General features: G+C 40.3%; 1 protein-coding gene and 1 long non-coding RNA gene across 4 annotated transcripts in view; one reads left to right on the top strand and one right to left on the bottom strand.

Annotated features, from left to right (window-relative positions):
- The window catches only part of CPT1A (carnitine palmitoyltransferase 1A), a 70,062-nt gene that overhangs the window by 22,374 nt on the left and 31,223 nt on the right, over positions 1–16,465 (bottom strand). Inside the window, exons 5-11 of one of the 2 annotated variants that reach the window (XM_048855763.2) lie at positions 14,032–14,133; positions 12,954–13,091; positions 11,444–11,521; positions 9,142–9,249; positions 6,433–6,520; positions 2,423–2,618; positions 777–965 (exon numbers count right to left, since the gene is read on the bottom strand). In XM_048855763.2, coding sequence (XP_048711720.1) covers positions 777–965; positions 2,423–2,618; positions 6,433–6,520; positions 9,142–9,249; positions 11,444–11,521; positions 12,954–13,091; positions 14,032–14,133 — 899 coding nt within the window. Of the gene's footprint in view, positions 1–776; positions 966–2,422; positions 2,619–5,867; positions 5,953–6,432; positions 6,521–9,141; positions 9,250–11,443; positions 11,522–12,953; positions 13,092–14,031; positions 14,134–16,465 lie in introns of both variants that reach the window. The other variant, XM_048855764.2, reaches the window with a different exon arrangement.
- The window catches only part of LOC125639167 (uncharacterized), a 45,056-nt gene that overhangs the window by 24,308 nt on the left and 4,283 nt on the right, over positions 1–16,465 (top strand). Inside the window, exons 2-4 of one of the 2 annotated variants that reach the window (XR_012668851.1) lie at positions 6,310–6,533; positions 7,805–8,022; positions 9,166–9,266. This is a non-coding gene — a long non-coding RNA (uncharacterized LOC125639167). The remainder of the gene's footprint in view (positions 1–6,309; positions 6,534–7,804; positions 8,023–9,165; positions 9,267–16,465) is intronic. The other variant, XR_007357394.2, reaches the window with a different exon arrangement.

Below are 16,465 nucleotides of genomic sequence, written 5' to 3'. Positions count from 1 at the left end.
AATAAATTTGTCAGTCTCTAAGGTGCCACAAGTACTCCTTTTCTTTTTATAATAAATAAAGGCACTTAACCATTTTACTTTTGTTTGAAAAACCCAGATATTGAACATTTTAAAGTTTTCAAATAGACAAGTGCATTTATTTTTAACCAAAAGAAAATCTGAAATTTTAAAGTTTTCTTGGGGGCCAAACATCATCACAAACTTGAATGTTGCTTGTAGTGGTTACTCACCAACTTCAGCATGAATATGACACTATAACTGGTTATGAATTATGAAATGCAAGACATAGGTACATATGATGCTTAAGAAACATGGAAAAAAGTGACTGATTTAAGTAGCAGATTGAACAAAAACCACCAACTCTGGTAAAATAATAAACGATGAGTTGATTGCCAGAAGACCAAAATCCACAAGCATATGCAGTGCAAATTACAGGATAGACACAAAAGGTAAACACCACACTACGTTACACATGAACCAGAATCCTCTTCAGTAAAGTAATGTGATTAAGTGGCACTGTTCCCACCTAAGAACATAAGAACGGCCATACTGGGTCAGATCAAAGGTCCATCTAGCCCAGTATCCTGTCTTCCAACAGTGGCCAATGTCAGGTACCCTTGATGGAATGAACAGAACAGGTGATCAACAAGTGATCCGTCGCCCATTCCCAGCTTCTGGCAAACAAAGGATAGGAACACCATCCCTGCCCATCCTGGCTAATAGCCACCTGCTCATTGTGACTAAGTGGCACTGTTCCCACCTGCTCATTGCTGTACCTGTCATAACAACTGCCATGCAGCAGAGATTTTGCATATGTATCCATTGAAGTCATTGGATCCTCTTCTCTGTATCCCTGCTCAGTTTCATCCAAAGTCACAAAGAAAGCTGCTTTTTCCACAGCATCCAAGGACTGCTTGTTCTTTCCGCGTCCAAAATAGGCCTGACGAGCCTTAGCCCAGGGTACTCTGCAGCAAGAATTTCAATTTATGGTGATATTATGTAAATTGGTCAGTGTTTTACTACCTTTAAGAGCACGGTATAATTCTATAGGGCAATCTTACTTTTAACAGATTTAAATGTCCTTCAGCTTTCACCCTGTGCCTAATGAATTTATACTAGCAGTAACAGGTGAGGATATTGCTACAGATATTATTGAATCAGAGTCCTGGGATGAGAAAGGAATTACTACCATCTGAGGCCAACCCAAGTAGTAGTACACAGGCAGGAAATTTGGTTTTCAGGAATTAAACATGTCTCTGGTACACAAAATGCATACTACACATCTTGTACATTTACAGCCTAACAAAGCACAACTTCTTGATGTACCTCTGTGAAAAGTCACACAGACACTGGAAATTAGATATAAAAGATCACAAAACCAATCCACAGGAACTCAAATACTATGACAAAGGAGACCAATGTAAGAACCTGGATAGATCCACACATTCAGCTTAAAACAACTATGCTAATGAAATGGTTATGTCTGAAATTTTAACTTATAAAGGTCTGAATATCTGAAGTGTGAGTCCAAGAACTGTAACTCACTTCTCTTGTATGCAGATGGCTAGATTTTTGGAGTCAAACATGTACATTTGCTAATATATATTAGTGTAAGAGTGTGTGTGTGTGTGTAATTTATATAATGTAGATACCCAAAATGAGTGTTATAATATAAATAAGACTGTACTCTCCAAAATAAAGTTTTTTATATACTATGCTACTGAATTGTACATTTAAATACATTACATTTTTCCATTAAGATGTGCATTTGAAACCAAAAACCTGAAAAAGGAAGTGAACTGTGTAAAAATAAGGAACCATTGAGCTTTCATGCATTTATTTTCCAAACCTTCCAGAAACAAGGGGACAAACTGATCTCTGGTGTAAGGCTACTGAATTCAGTGAAGTTGTAACAGGGATAAATTCAGTCAGGTCAGTCAGATTCTACTTTTTCAATTAGATATGCATAAATTAGGTTGGAGTAACACCACTGAAGTCAAGGGAGATATTCTGGATTTATACTAGTGTAACAGCAGAATCTGACAAAGTATCTTGATTTTAAAATTTGGTATTTTTAGTAGGTATGCTAATGCCCCAGAAAAGAGATTTATACAAATGTTCGTAAGTCATCAAATATTGTTCAATTAAACAATTCACTTGTGTTTCATAATCAAAGCAAGCTTCTCAAACTACAAATAGGCAGAAGGTGTGCCTGAAGGTGACTGATCACTGCTAAGTTACTTCTAACTCAAACCAGAAAGGGTTCAACAATTGTTTCACATTCCAGTGATATGCAACAACACAGATTATGGAATAATCGACTAACCGCAGACAGTAAGGTTCAGAAGCTGGCACTGAGCCTGGCATCTTTAAACAACTGTCTTAAAATATTAGAAAAGTTACTGTTTAAAAAAATTCATACCTATCTCCTGCAGTAAGAGCTGCTAACTTCTCTTCTCCAGCCTGAGGTTCTGAACAGTCTTCTAGAATTCTTTGCATCTGCTGTTCAATTTCCCGAGGCTTCAACAGTCTACCATCATGATATAGCCAGACTTTGAAATAACGGCCCTTATGATAAACCACAATGTGTCTGCTGTCCTTCATGTGCTGGATAGTATCTAAAATCGGAATCAAAGGTTTTAAAGCAACCTTAGGTCATGTGATGTTAGGATGGAAACAATCCGATACCAAATGTTTAACTCTAAAGGGCATATGTTTACCATAAAATACCACTGTGTCTAAGCATACTTGTTTACAAAATATTAAATCCCACATTTCATTTGATTTATAAACACTGGCGACCCACTATATTATCTGAAATTTAGCAAGAAAATACTGCTATACAAAATAGCCAAAAAAAACCCTAAATTTTATAATAATTTCTCATATACATAAAGCAAACACTTTCTAACTTGGGTGCCAATGTTAAGCAACTAAGAAAGTGACCTGTTTTCCAGTTCTGTGATACGGCCGGGAAGTCAGTGCAGGAAGCGTGGGTGTAAAAGTGGCTTTACATCACCCAGGCTCTTCAGCTAGTTGGCACTGGGCACAAGTTAAAGCAACCTCAGGGCTGCCTTAATTTATGCCTGTGGCCCACATTCACATCTGTTCTGGCAGCTGGGAATAGGCTGAGTGCAGCAATGCTACTGCCACATCCCTCAGATGGGGGCTATGAAAAGGGCAGTTATGTAAGGAACACACTGACACTCGGGGATTCAACCCTATATTCAGGGATTCTTATCTGGCCACAATTCACTAGTTTTATGGCCCTTTTGTGCCCTTACAAAGGGACCACGCCTCTTGACTGAGAACGAGGAACCCGGTTTTCCAGTGGTTCCAACTACCCCCAGCTTCCACTATTTCAATAAGAATTTCAGGTGCTCCACACTTATCGTGATGAGACCACTTATTTAGGTTCCTAAATATAGATTTAGGTGCCTAACAAAGTATGAAAAGATTAGCATATTACATAAATAACTTTCCATAAACATTTGTTCTATTACTAGAAGAAAAATGTTATTTCTGTACATCTGTAAATGTCTGAAGCAAATTGCATGGGTTTCCTATGGTGGGGGGATGGACTGGCCAGATGATCTTCCACCTCTGAGGTCTAACAAACAGTTTACTGTTGTCATAATATATTATGTTTAGTTGTAAGAGAAAAAATTAAAATAAGAACTGTTTAATGGATACTGTATTAAGATAATTAAGGTTTCATCACTGGCAATGTGGAAGTGAAATACATATTTTTAAAACATAAAATTCCTATAGTTTAAGGCTGTTATAGAAATAATTTAAGATACCATTCCAGTAATTATTGAAAATAAAAATTAATCCCTTCAAGATGCAGAAAAACTGATTTGATTTCAGTAAACATTGTGCAAAATGAGAACAAAGCCAACACATAACATGCATTATTCATAGAAAATTGAAATAATTTATTTTTAATAGAAAAAACATGCTGAAACTGAAAAGAGCAAACAGGACATGAAACAATGATTAAGGGAAAGTGATTAATTATTTTATGAAGACGACAGAAGATTTTCATATAAAATACTTTAAGTTTGCTGCCTGGAGCAGCAGGAAAATTAGGGTGCAACTGTAGTGGTTTTCAAATGTACAGAATTTACTTTAACTATAATTTGTTGCAGTTACAGTATGGCAATTTTATATAATATTTCTGCAAAGCTCAATGCACAGAAAGTATATGAACCAGTTACACATAGGCCTTGATACTGAAAGTGTAGGAACGCTATTTCTTTTCAGAGTATTCCAAGTAATTATAGTACATACACTGAACTTGCCTACAGGTCAGAGCCTATTCCTCCAAGCCTCTCTATGCCCAGACCACTCTTCAGGCCAGTGAGAGGGATATAAAGGGGAGAGCAGTACCATAGTCTTGCTTTCTTCCTTACTCATTTTGGAGCAACATGTACCCGAGAAGCAGACAAAAAAGAGCAGTCTCTGTGGTCCCTGGACCTTTTGCAGGTCCTTCCCCTTAGAAGGCTTCTTTTTCCTTTCCCTTCCTTCTATGCCTCAGTCAGGGATATCCTGGCTCCAAGTGAGAACTAATAACTACTGGTGTGAAATGTAATTTCATTGGTTCTGAGAAGATTCAACGGAGTCCTCACTGTTCTGACTGAGGATACCTGATGGCTTAAACACTAACAAATTGCTCCACAGAGGAGAATAGGCCTGTTTTTGTTAAGACTTTTGTTTTAAAACAAAAAGCTATCTGCTTCTGAATCCAGTTTCTTTGGTTTTGTCCTGAACAGAAGTCATTGTTTTATTCTGCAGTGAATCATGACCTTATGTTTATGACACCACAAACCATCACCACAGAAGTTTATATCACACTCACCACTGGGACTTCATTGCAGGATTAAGTAACAGAAGATGGACTGCAGGATATAATTTTAAGAAATGGCAAGAAACGTTATTTTTAAAAATGCCAAAGTGTGTAAAATGTATGTACCCTTGTATGTTCTCTAGGATGCTCTCTTTTGTAACAATTTATAATTGCTGGTGGAAGATCCGATTAACAACCTTAGCAGTTCAACTTTCACCTGAAGACACTTCAAGGGATAAGAACATAGTTCTAGTTTCCAAGCCTACTTAATCTACAGTTTCCCAGATTAACAAGGGTACCAACTGCAAGAGTGTTTTTTGTGATATGGTCACATACCATCAACTCATTTCATATAGCCCAGTGGTTTATACTAGTGATGAAAGGTTTCAGATCCCTTTGCTAGACCCCAGAACTACCAGTATGTATAAATCTCTTATGAATGCAGATCTGGAATACAATATACACAATTTAAATAAAATAGTGCCTTACTTTCTAGGCACCCCCCTTTCTCTCTTTCTAAAGATTTTAACTATACCTATCTACTATGTCCTATTTCTATCGCTCTACCATTAGAGTGACTTAGGTTTGAAGACCGCCCAAACCTTTTACAATTATTTAAACCTCACGATTTCTGTATGGTAGGTGAATACAGTTTTTTCCTACAGGTAAACTAAGCACAGGAAAGTAAAGGGAGCTGCCTAGTGTCACACAGTAAGTGGCAGACACAGAACGGAATGCAGGAGTGGACTCCCCCCACCATTCTAACCAGTAGACACTCCCTTTATTATATTGATAAGCCTTCACAACACTATGGAAGTAGTTCATAACTTTGAACAATTGAGCTCTTAATTATTATAAAAAGCAATATAATTATCTTAAAGCATGTTATGGAGAAGTCACAGTTTGGATAAAAAGTGTCATTACTATAGGTGATTTCAACTGTGACATCTCTTACTACGCACAAATAAGGTTAAGAGGCAAGTAGGGGCTAAAAACATTGACAGGACTAAAACTGTACCTGTCTCTACGCCTGGTATACGACTAGTGTTGAACGTACGTTCATACTGAGAAGAGCACATTGGGATGATATTTTGAATCATAAGCTGAAAGGAAAAAAGGAAAGTCAAAAACAAAATAAAAAGATTTCAAATGATTTGAAATCTCACAGAGAATGGAACTTTCATGGAGGTAAAAACGTAGATAAAAAACAAGAGGACCTTAAGGAACAGAATAGAGAAAAAGTAAATATGAAATAACAAGGCAGCAAACAGTTTCCAAGGGCCAGCTTATAAATAAAGGAAAGGAACAGCCAAAAACCATTAAATCTGTCAGAATACTACCGTACTAATTGAAGTCAGTCAAAAAGGAGAAATGTCTATGAAACTATTATGCTAATCGCTGAGAAATGGTCAGAGCACACATTCAGTTTAACATAAGAGCATTTTTTACTCCTTTTTCAGGTTTTGCTCTTTGAAAGTACAGGTCTAGCAGCTTATGGCTATATTAAGAGGACACCCTTCGGAAATATTCCACAGACTGTTTGGATTCCCTGGCATTCCTTGTCCTTGGCTGGCCCCACTTACCTGTTTCCTCTCCTGGGATACGGGAGGTATTAAACATTCGCTCCCACTGAGCTGAGCAGAGTGGAACAGTGGATCCCATCAGAAGAATCTATGCCGCAAATGTACGTTACAATTGTGTTTTTATACATACAATTAGCAAATTGAGAGAAAAAACACACATGCTGGTTAGAGAGAGAGACTGTAGGACAACACGAGGATTTTAACACGTCAAAGACCTTTTTTTTCTTCTTTCTTTCTAGTTGTCCCCTGACCTACCCATGTTAGGGTCCATAGTTTTTCCACTAGTCATATGTACACTGCCCAGCTACTATGAGCTTCCCCTTTAAAAGCAGATGATCAAAGCTGTGGATTTAACAAGGCTTTCTCAGTGCCAATCACTGATGCAGAACTTCATATCATCCATTGGGAGTTGCCTCTTCACAGCCTCTGATTCCTCACAGTTAAATGGCATATCAGTGAACGTATTTTATATATGTATATATGCAAGAGAACAGATTCTTATTAGACTGCAGTTTCTTAAAACAATCATGTGACCCTAGGTCTCAAGCTAAAACAGTCATGTGATCTTGATTCCCTCCATTAGCAGCATTTATTCATTAAAATAAATGGCCACGAAACTGAGTAGAAATTAACTACAAACTGAAGGCACAGAAGAAAGGGGAAGCCCTTCATATGAATAACAGAAAAGCCATTGGCATGGTATTACCTGTACATTACTCCATAAAAAAAAAATCTAGTTATCCTCCTGAGATTAATTCAATGACTGTTTTTAAAACAAACAGTGATACCACCAAAATGGACAGGGGAGATAACATTTCTAAATATGAATTTCTTCTAAAGCAGGGGAGGCCAACCTGTGGCTCCGGAGCCGCATGCGGCTCTTCAGAGGTTAATATGCGGCTCCTTGCATAGGTGATGACTCCGAGGCTGGAGCTACAGATGCTAACTTTCCAGTGTGCTGTGGGGTGCTCACTGCTCAACCCCCTGCTCTGCCCCAGGTCCTACCACCACTCCACCTCTTCCCTCAAAGCTCCTGCCCCTTCCCCCTGAGCCTACCATGTCCTCGCTCCTCCTCCCTCGCCACCAGAGCCTCCTGCGCACTGCAAAACAGCTGATTGCGGCTGGTGGGAGGCGTGGGGAGCGAGGGGGAGGTGCAGATTGGTGGGGCTGCCAGTGGGCAGGAGGCGCTCGGAGCTGGAGGGGGGTAGTGGATGGGGGGGCTGCTGACATATTACTGTGGCTCTTTGGCAATGTTCATTGGTAAATTTTGGCTCCTTCTCAGGCTCAGGTTGGCCACACCTGTTCTAAAGTTTTCAAACACCATTTAAATAGTGATTAAGATTTTTCTAGCCTTATTTTTTAATTTTTATAGGATGCAGAGAAATGGATTAAAGCCATAAGGCCCATAATAGGATCTGAACTTCCCCAAAGTTTGGAACTATTCAGATGCTGGGTTTTGGTTTGCATCTGTCTCTAGTACGATTTCCTGGACACATCCTTCAACTGCTCCAGTTGCAACGTAACAGTAGAAGTCACTTCGCTGAGATGCCTGCTTTAAAAAGAAGATTGTCTGGGAATCAATTTTGTCCAGTAGGTTCCTACAGTCCTATGTGATGCATTATTGGTATTCAGTATCCATTTCAATGCCATGCACAGAAAGGCTTTTCTAGCTCTACGCAAGTTTTAAACTACTTTTTGGTTTGAAAATGCCTCTAGTCTCCTAACTTGTTTAGCACATGATGTCTCCTCAAAGAGCAGTGAAATGATCTGATCTTACCCAGGTATTAAAAAACGCTGATTTCCTGGTGCTTTTTATTACACTCCTCAAGGCTTCACTTTTTGACAAGGTTACCGAATTTTTACATTTAGTTTTCAGGATTTTAAAAGTTTGAAGCTTTTCAAAATTTAGCACAATTTTACTTATTTTAGAACTGAAGTACAGTGAGGATAGACTGGAAATGTAGTTAGATGGATTTCTGCCACTGAGATTTATGGTAGTTGCCACATTTCAATTTCCACATCAATATGCCCATTAAATAGGTTCCTCCATTTTGCCAGGTTTATTTGCATAGGTGTAAGGACTTAAGGTTGGCCCTGTTTGTCCTTCATGTGCGCGTGCATGCATATACACGCTGCTCTCTGTATTCTTAAAATACAGCACGAAGGTAAACATAGAATACAAACTATTCTGGCATGACATTTCTGCTCCTCCTGGAAGATGTCATTTTCACTATCATCTGCCTTTTGTCCATTAAAATCCTATTGCACAAACCTTAAAACTTGCCTTCAAAAAAACCATAATTGCATCTTCCTACAGGGTTCTGCATTTGAATATATTATCATACTAATTAACATGTATGTGTATCATTGCCTTCTACTAGACAGAATACTCAAGTGTAATGTGACTATTTTGCCCTCCAGTGGAGTGCAGCCCACAGCAAAATTCATTTCAAACACTACTGTAGCAAAAGGAAGTTTTCCTTTAACTTCCATGGCAGAGGTCTACATCTTTTTAAACAGAAGGTCCAACATGAGTGGAGTTTAACTAGCAACCACAATGGGTTTGCGGCCACACATTAGCTAGAGTTACATACACTGTACCTTAACATAAGGCACTACTTCTCTCCTCTGTTACTTTTCAAAATGGAGGCTGATTTGTTAAAAAGTAAATTTGAAGAAATTAGAAACTACTGAAATGGATTTACATACTGGCTTGATTTCCTGTCTGTCCAGTTTTTTCCTGTAGAGCAGGGTGGCATGGATAACATTACCTGCTCTAGCTGCCTGCAGGGAAGTGGGAACAACATACAGAAAGTCCTGAAGACAGAAGAAAGGTAAGTTAATATAGATACTATAATTGTCAAACTCCATTCAGCAAACGGAGTTCATTAATCATGCATTAGTCAAAACACAATTTTCCCCATAATTAATTCCAGTGTCTTACAGAAAAGGCTTTCATGTAGGGAAACTGGCCAAGTCACTAGCCAGAGTGCACTTAACAACTTCCTACTTTAAATATGCTCAAATTTGTTAGTCTCTAAGGTGCCACAAGTCCTCCTTTTCTACTTTAAAAATGTTTTCTTAAAAAGTCACAAAATAATAGCAGTACCTGCTCCTCAAATGGCATCAGATCGAAGGCTTGTTGACTGAAATCTAGTGTATCAAACAGCTTACTTAGGCTAGGTCTACAGTACAAGCACTACTGCAGCACAGCTGTAGCTACGCCACTGTCAGCACTGTAGTGTGGGCACTTGCTGCAGCAACAGGACGGGGGGTTTCCATGGCTGTAGTAAATCCACCCCCCTCTAGAGGTGGAAGTTAGGCTGATGGAAGAATTCTTCCATTGACTTAGCAGTGTCTATACTAGGGCTTAGGTCAATTTAACTGCCTCTCTCAGGGGTGTGAATTTTTCACATTCCTGAGCAACATAGCTAGGCCAGCCTCCATTTTAGGTGTAGACCAGGCATCACACTTGCAACAGAAGTGCAATACTAAAAACCTTAATTCATATCAAATCAGGGAGATAGGGAAGCCTGGTGGCAGCTAGTGCTTGTTTTCTGATAACAGAAGTTCATATATTTTTATTTCCAGCATGTACGTATTCAAGAATTTAAAGCAGCATCCAGTATAACAACATGCTTGTGGATTAAGTAGTATATGGAGCTGTGATGAATTGGGGCTATGTCTGTACAACTTACAAATTCCGACTGACATTGTGAAGTTGTATTATGAAAAACTGCTGTCATCAGTGCCTGTGGCTTGATCTACACCTAAAATCTGACACCATTAAGAGACACAGTTAAGCTGAACTAAGCCTCAGTGTAGACTAGGGGTGGGCAAACTACGGCCCACGGGATTACCACCCCTGTGGCGATGCGGACCCCGCACCACTCCTGGAAGCGGCCAGCGCCACGTCCCTGCAGCCCTAGGGGGAGGGGTGAACGGGGGGGCAGAGGGCTCCGTGTGCTGCCCTCGCTTGCAGGCACCGCCCCCTGCAGCTCCCACTGGCTGGGAACGGCAGCCAACGGGAGCTGTGGGGGAGTGGTGCCTGCAGGCGAGGGCAGTTTGTGGAGCCCTCTGCCCACCCTTCCCCAGGGGCCGTGCTGCCAGCCGCTTCTGGGAGCGGTGCAGCACGGGGCCAGGGCATGCAGGGACCTGCCTAAGCCCCACTGCGCACCGCTGCCACCCCGGAGCCGCTCAAATAAGTGGCGCCGGTCCAGAGCCCTCACCCTGAACCCCTCCTGCAACCCAACCCCCTGCCCTGAGCCCCCTCGTAAACCCCACACCCCTCTTGCACCCCAACCCCTTGCCCTGAACCTCTTCCTGCACACCACACCCCCTCCCACACTCTGCACTCCCTCCCGTACCCCAACCCCCTGCCCCAGCCCTACATTCATGGCCCTGCATGCAATTTCCCCACCCAGATGTGGCCCTCAGGCCAAAAAGTTTGCCCACCCCTGGTGTAGACACTGCTAGTTCAATGGAAGAATGCTTCAGCTGACCTAGCTACTTCCTCTTAGAGAGGTGGATTTACTACAGTGACAGAAGAACGGCTTCCCTTGCTATCAGAAGTGTCGAAGCTTAAACACACCCCCAGGGATCCAGAGCACAGAGACTTGGATTCCCCCTCACAGAAATCCTAGTGGGTGGGCAACAGGGAACGCTCATTAGTATCAGTCATAGGCATTTATGAGCCAAGAGGCAATGCTTGTCACAGTAAATAATTAGTAGACTCTACAGGAAGTAATAATACTCTGAACTTTTAAATCTGAAGTAGAGTCCTATCTAATAAAGCAGGGCTAAAGACAGAGGAACTGAATTTATTATGAACATTTCCATATTAAAAGACATCAGTGCTTTTGTAATATATTATGTGAAGACTATGCCAGCAGGAAGAAAGCACAGATTATATCAGCGCAGTAATGGAGTTCAGAAACGAAGTATTAAACAAAAGATAACAGGAATCCTAAGGAGGAATGTTTCTATAAAAAGGTTTAGAAGATTTACTTACCATTGCATAGTAATTACTATTAACCATAATTGGCCCACGTCCTCTCAGATAGATATATTCTTCCCACCAGTCGCTAACCTACAGAATGAAGAGAACAAAATTTAGCATAAACTCGTTAGCCTGTATCTCTGCTCTCAATGGCTTCTGGTCCTCTACTGTAGTGGCTCCATAACACTGGGTAATATTACACACCAGGCAGAAGGAAATGCTTTATTTATTTATTTATTTTTAATTAATTCTGAATGCTGAAGTGTCACTGTTTGGGGGGAAAGAGAGCCACAAGGACCCATGAAACTAAGGTCAGAAATTCAGCCTTAACTCTCAGGTAAGCAATTTTTGAAGCAATCTCCCATCTCCTCTTCAGACAGTATTTCTAAAGTGTCCTTATAATATGCATCATAATAAAGCTTCTGAAATATTATTCATCCTATGGTAGGGTTGCTCTAGGGACTGTGTAAGCTTGTTCAAGCTACCATGTATAGCTAAGATTTAGATAACAGGCCAGTAAGGTGTGTGCCCACTTTCTCCCCGCACCCCACCTGCACACACACCCCCACACCCACCCATCCTGGTGGCTACAGCTTTGTTTTCCTCTCTAACATGTACACATAATTGGACAGATTCACATTTGCATTAAGTTCATACCCAGTGCAGCTGAGGACAGCGGGAGGAAAAGGTGGCTCTAAACCACACTGCCTTTCCACTCCCTGGATCCCAGACCGACCAGGTAGAGAAGTTGCAAGTTAATTTAATAAGCAAATATAGCAGTGAGTAGGTTTTGAGTCCTGTTCAATGACAGACAGGAAGCCTGGTCTAGAGTAATAAGACAGGAATTCTTAAGTTCTACTTGTCGCTCTGCCACTTGGTTAAATAACTTACTCACTGTGCCACACTGAGCAAGTTATTTAACCATTGTCTCAATTTCTCCACTTAGAAAATGGGGATATCAATACAGTAGAACCTCAGAGTTACGAACACCTCGGGAACGGAGGTGTTGGTTAACTGAAATGTTTTTAACTCTGAACAAAATGTTATGGTTCTTTCAAAGTTTACAACTGAACATTGACTTAATACAGCTTTGAAACTTTACTATGCAGAAGACAAATGCTGCTTTCCCTTTATTTTTTTAGTACTTTACATTTAACACAGTACTGTATTGCATTTGCACTTTTTTGGGGGGGGGGGGGGGGGAGGGGGTGTCTCTGCTGCTGCCTGATTGCGTACTTCCAGTTCCAAATGAGGTGTGTGGTGGACTGCTCAGTTCGTAACTCTGGTGTTCATCTGTACATATACTCACCTACTACACAGAAGCACTGTAAGAATTAATGGATATGAAAGACATTAAAGATGTAAGTGCAAGGCATTTTTAGTAATTTTGGTTTTGGACTTCCTTTAAAATTACAGAAGATTGAAAACTGAAAAAGCATGTATTAAAATCAGGAAAAAATGCAAGAGGGGACAGAGAGTTAAACTATGTGATTTCATAAGAGCCGTTGCGTCATCTGCTTACATAGTTTGTGGCCCACCAGGATTTCAGTTTCAAATACCACTGTAGTTTTGGTCCAAGATTAAATGCAAAATTTTTGGCAAGACCCTCCATTCTTTTGAACTGTTCATCATTCATAAGTGGCTGAACTGAATCCAGATACTAGAATAAACACAAAAAAAATTCATGTCAGTGCCACAGCTTTCACCAGAGCTTATTGTCATTTATTCACAAAGAGCTTAATAAACAAAGGGAAGTATTCTAAAGTCGGTTTACAGGGTTTCAGCTGTAACAGGTGTTAGTAAAAAATAATTGAGAACATACATCTTGAAAGATATGAGCTCATTTCCCCCCCTTCAAATATGGTACTCTCTTCCCACCCCTACCCCATCTACTAACTACTTGCTACCAAATCATAAATGAAAGCACATCTATTAGCACAGAATTTTTGGAAAAGTGATTTTCCTTTTAGTAGGTGAGATATTTTATATTATGAATTAAGTATTTCCTTAATTTTGAGCCATTTTAGATATATTTTTTAGTTACAGGGGATAGACTTAACTGCTATAACTATTTTTGTTGCCTATTAATTTTCATATATAGTTAGTTTGCCTAAGGCCAGCAGAGACTCTTTACCTGCAAGAATCAAAATAAACCTAAAACTAGTTGGAGTCTTGCCTAAAGGAATTCCTAATACAAAGCCTATTATAACAGGAGCACTATACTTAAGTAACATCAAGAATACATAACATGGATAATGAAAGCAAGGGATATCAAGGGCTCTATCCCAGTAAATCACACTCCATTGTGTGCTGCTGTACCAACTGACAAGGCATGTAATATCATGCCTTTATCCACTGAGAGCCTGGGCCCAAAGATAAAGATTAAAGGAAAAAGGGTCAGTCTTTAATTCTGAATTACCCTTGGTCTGTCATAGTCTTTATTTTAATTGATACATTAATGTTAATCTGATACTAAAACTGGAGGGATTGGAATGTTAATAGCATTAACCACTTCAATACATTTATCATATAAAAGACACTGAAAACCATTACGACAATCAAATTGTGAAAAAGTTAATTCAGCTCCTCCAACAACACACCCTGTTGACAGTGTTTTCTACAGCTGGGACCGGCAGTCGTGGCAGAGATGTCTGAAAGCTGTACAACATTGGTTTACAACCAGAGAAAAGCTTTACCAGCCTCTGAAATAAAAAAAACCAAACAAACAATCTATTACATTCAAAATGACTGCAAAGTATGTGTGAGATGAAAATTAATAATACCCTGGCTTTTCATCAGTAGATCTTAAAACACTTTATAAAGAGGTAAACATTATCCCCATAGTGCACTTTGGAACTCAGGAGACCTGGGTCCCCAGCCTAGCCACCAGCCTGATGAGTGACCTTGAGAAAGTCACTTGACCTTTGTGCCTCAGTTTTCCAATCTAGTGTTCTAGCCACTAGGACACACTGCCTCTGTTGAATGGTAAAGGCCTGGTAAATGCCTCTGTTCCCAACCTAAAGGCCTTTGACAGGGAAAATGTCTATGATGTAGACCATAAAAGTTCTCTGTAAAGTGTTTTTCTGAATATGTTTACATCTTTGAAGACTAGAGGATTGGCAAGACTGAAAATCGAACTTGTATCTACATGGTGTCTCAGAACCTATTCCATCACTGGGTTAAGGCCCATGGTAGAATAAGAACACTAGTTAGCTACAACCATGTTTTAAAAAATTAAATATTGTAACTATCTTTGAGAACCATTTTCCTACACAGTTTTAGCCTGATATAAAAATCTAACTTAGACAGTGTTTTTCCCCCCAAAAAATACATTCCTAACAGAAACCACTGGCCCAGCAAATCCATAGCACAGTTTCTAAACATGCAATGAAAATAAGTATGAGGATGCCAGTGTTAATAGCCAAGTCTTAGTGTATGTAGGGCTTTCAAGTGCCTTAAGAAAGTCACCAATTACAGTAAGAAGGCAACACACTTTGCATCTCATTATTAAGACTGAGCATTTCTTTCCCACCTTCTTCTTCGGAACCCTTCCACCTATTGCAAGTCCTGAGCACTGATCACATACACGGGATCTACACGACTATAAAAGAAAAGGACAGAACATGCCACCTCTTATATTCACACATGGAGGAGTCCCACTTGATATGGATCACGCCACTTCCAACATAAAAGGGAAACTCAGTCTTAGTTCTGTTCTCCCTGCACCCATACCCAAGAACCCAGTGGAGCCTTCTCTGTGCGGTTCACCATCCTCGATGGTGGGGGCAACTACTCGGTGGGCACAGGAGGGCAATTCAATTAATTCCCTCTCTGACCCTACAGAACTTACAGAGAAAACTCAGTTTTTTCCGTGATCAGAGATACTACCCTTTGGCCCGGTCTACACTAGGGGGTGGGATTGATCTAAGATACGCAACTTCAGCTACGAGAATAGTGTAGCTGAAGTCGACGTATCTTAAATCGACTTAGAATCACTTACTTCGCATCCTCGCGGCACGAGATCAATGGCCGCCGCTCCCCTGTCGACTCCGCTTCCGCCTCTCACCCTGGTGGAGTTCCGGAGTCAACGGCAGAGCGATCGGGGATTGATTTATCGCGTCTACACTAGACGCGATCTATCGGGGATCGATTTATCGATCACTACCTGCCGATTCGGCCTTTCAGTGTCACCCCACCCTGTACCCTTGAGGGCCTCCACAGGTGGCATGACTGCTAGAAAAGATCCAAGAAGGTCATCTGGAGCACAGGATCTCTACATGGTTCGCCATGTCCTCTCAGGGATCTGTAAGATTTGTGGGGAAGCCCCACCGTTTTCACAGGGGGAATGGCGATGGTCATGGAGATTTTCACCAGGAGGTTGCTTTCTGCTCCTTTCACCGGGGAGGGGAGGGGGGGGCGACGACACAATTTGGCTTCAGAATATTTGAACCATACCAGGTGCAAATTCTCCCATGACAAGGAGGATACTTGCTCACCTGATGGCAATAACAATATTCACTTCTATGTAGCTCTTTTTTTCCTTACAGTAAGCTTGTTAACAGTTAAGACATTCTAGGGCAATTTGGATACTTCTCAAATGATTTGTCAAAAAGAATGTAAGTGATTTATTCTACACAGTTAACTTCTCTTATTTCACATCCAGATATTGAAATGATCTCTTTCTAATGGGTTTTGCCTTCACAACAGACACAACATTTCTCCTTTCTGTCTATGGAATAAATATTAAACTACAACTACAAGTTTACTTCCTAGTACTGCTACACGAATTAAAAATAATAAATTTCCTTAAAAAAAAAAACCTCTAAGCAAACGTGTTACAAGTTTCCAGTCCCTTGCAAAGCAGTTTGGACTATGGGTGAACAGACAGTCCAGTTTTCCAATCAGGTGACTATTTCTGAACAAAGATCAGTAAATTCCTACTAACCACATCTCTGAATGCTCTTAATCAAGGGAACAGCTGAGAAATAAAATGGGAAACAGGTCCAAAAAAAAAAAAAATCATGGAATACCAAA

The sequence above is a fragment of the Caretta caretta genome, chromosome 6, assembly GCF_965140235.1.
Source record: "Caretta caretta isolate rCarCar2 chromosome 6, rCarCar1.hap1, whole genome shotgun sequence".
Taxonomy (NCBI): domain Eukaryota; kingdom Metazoa; phylum Chordata; order Testudines; family Cheloniidae; genus Caretta; species Caretta caretta.
Note: the sequence above shows the minus strand (reverse complement) of the source record. Positions and strands in the feature narration are given on the sequence as shown.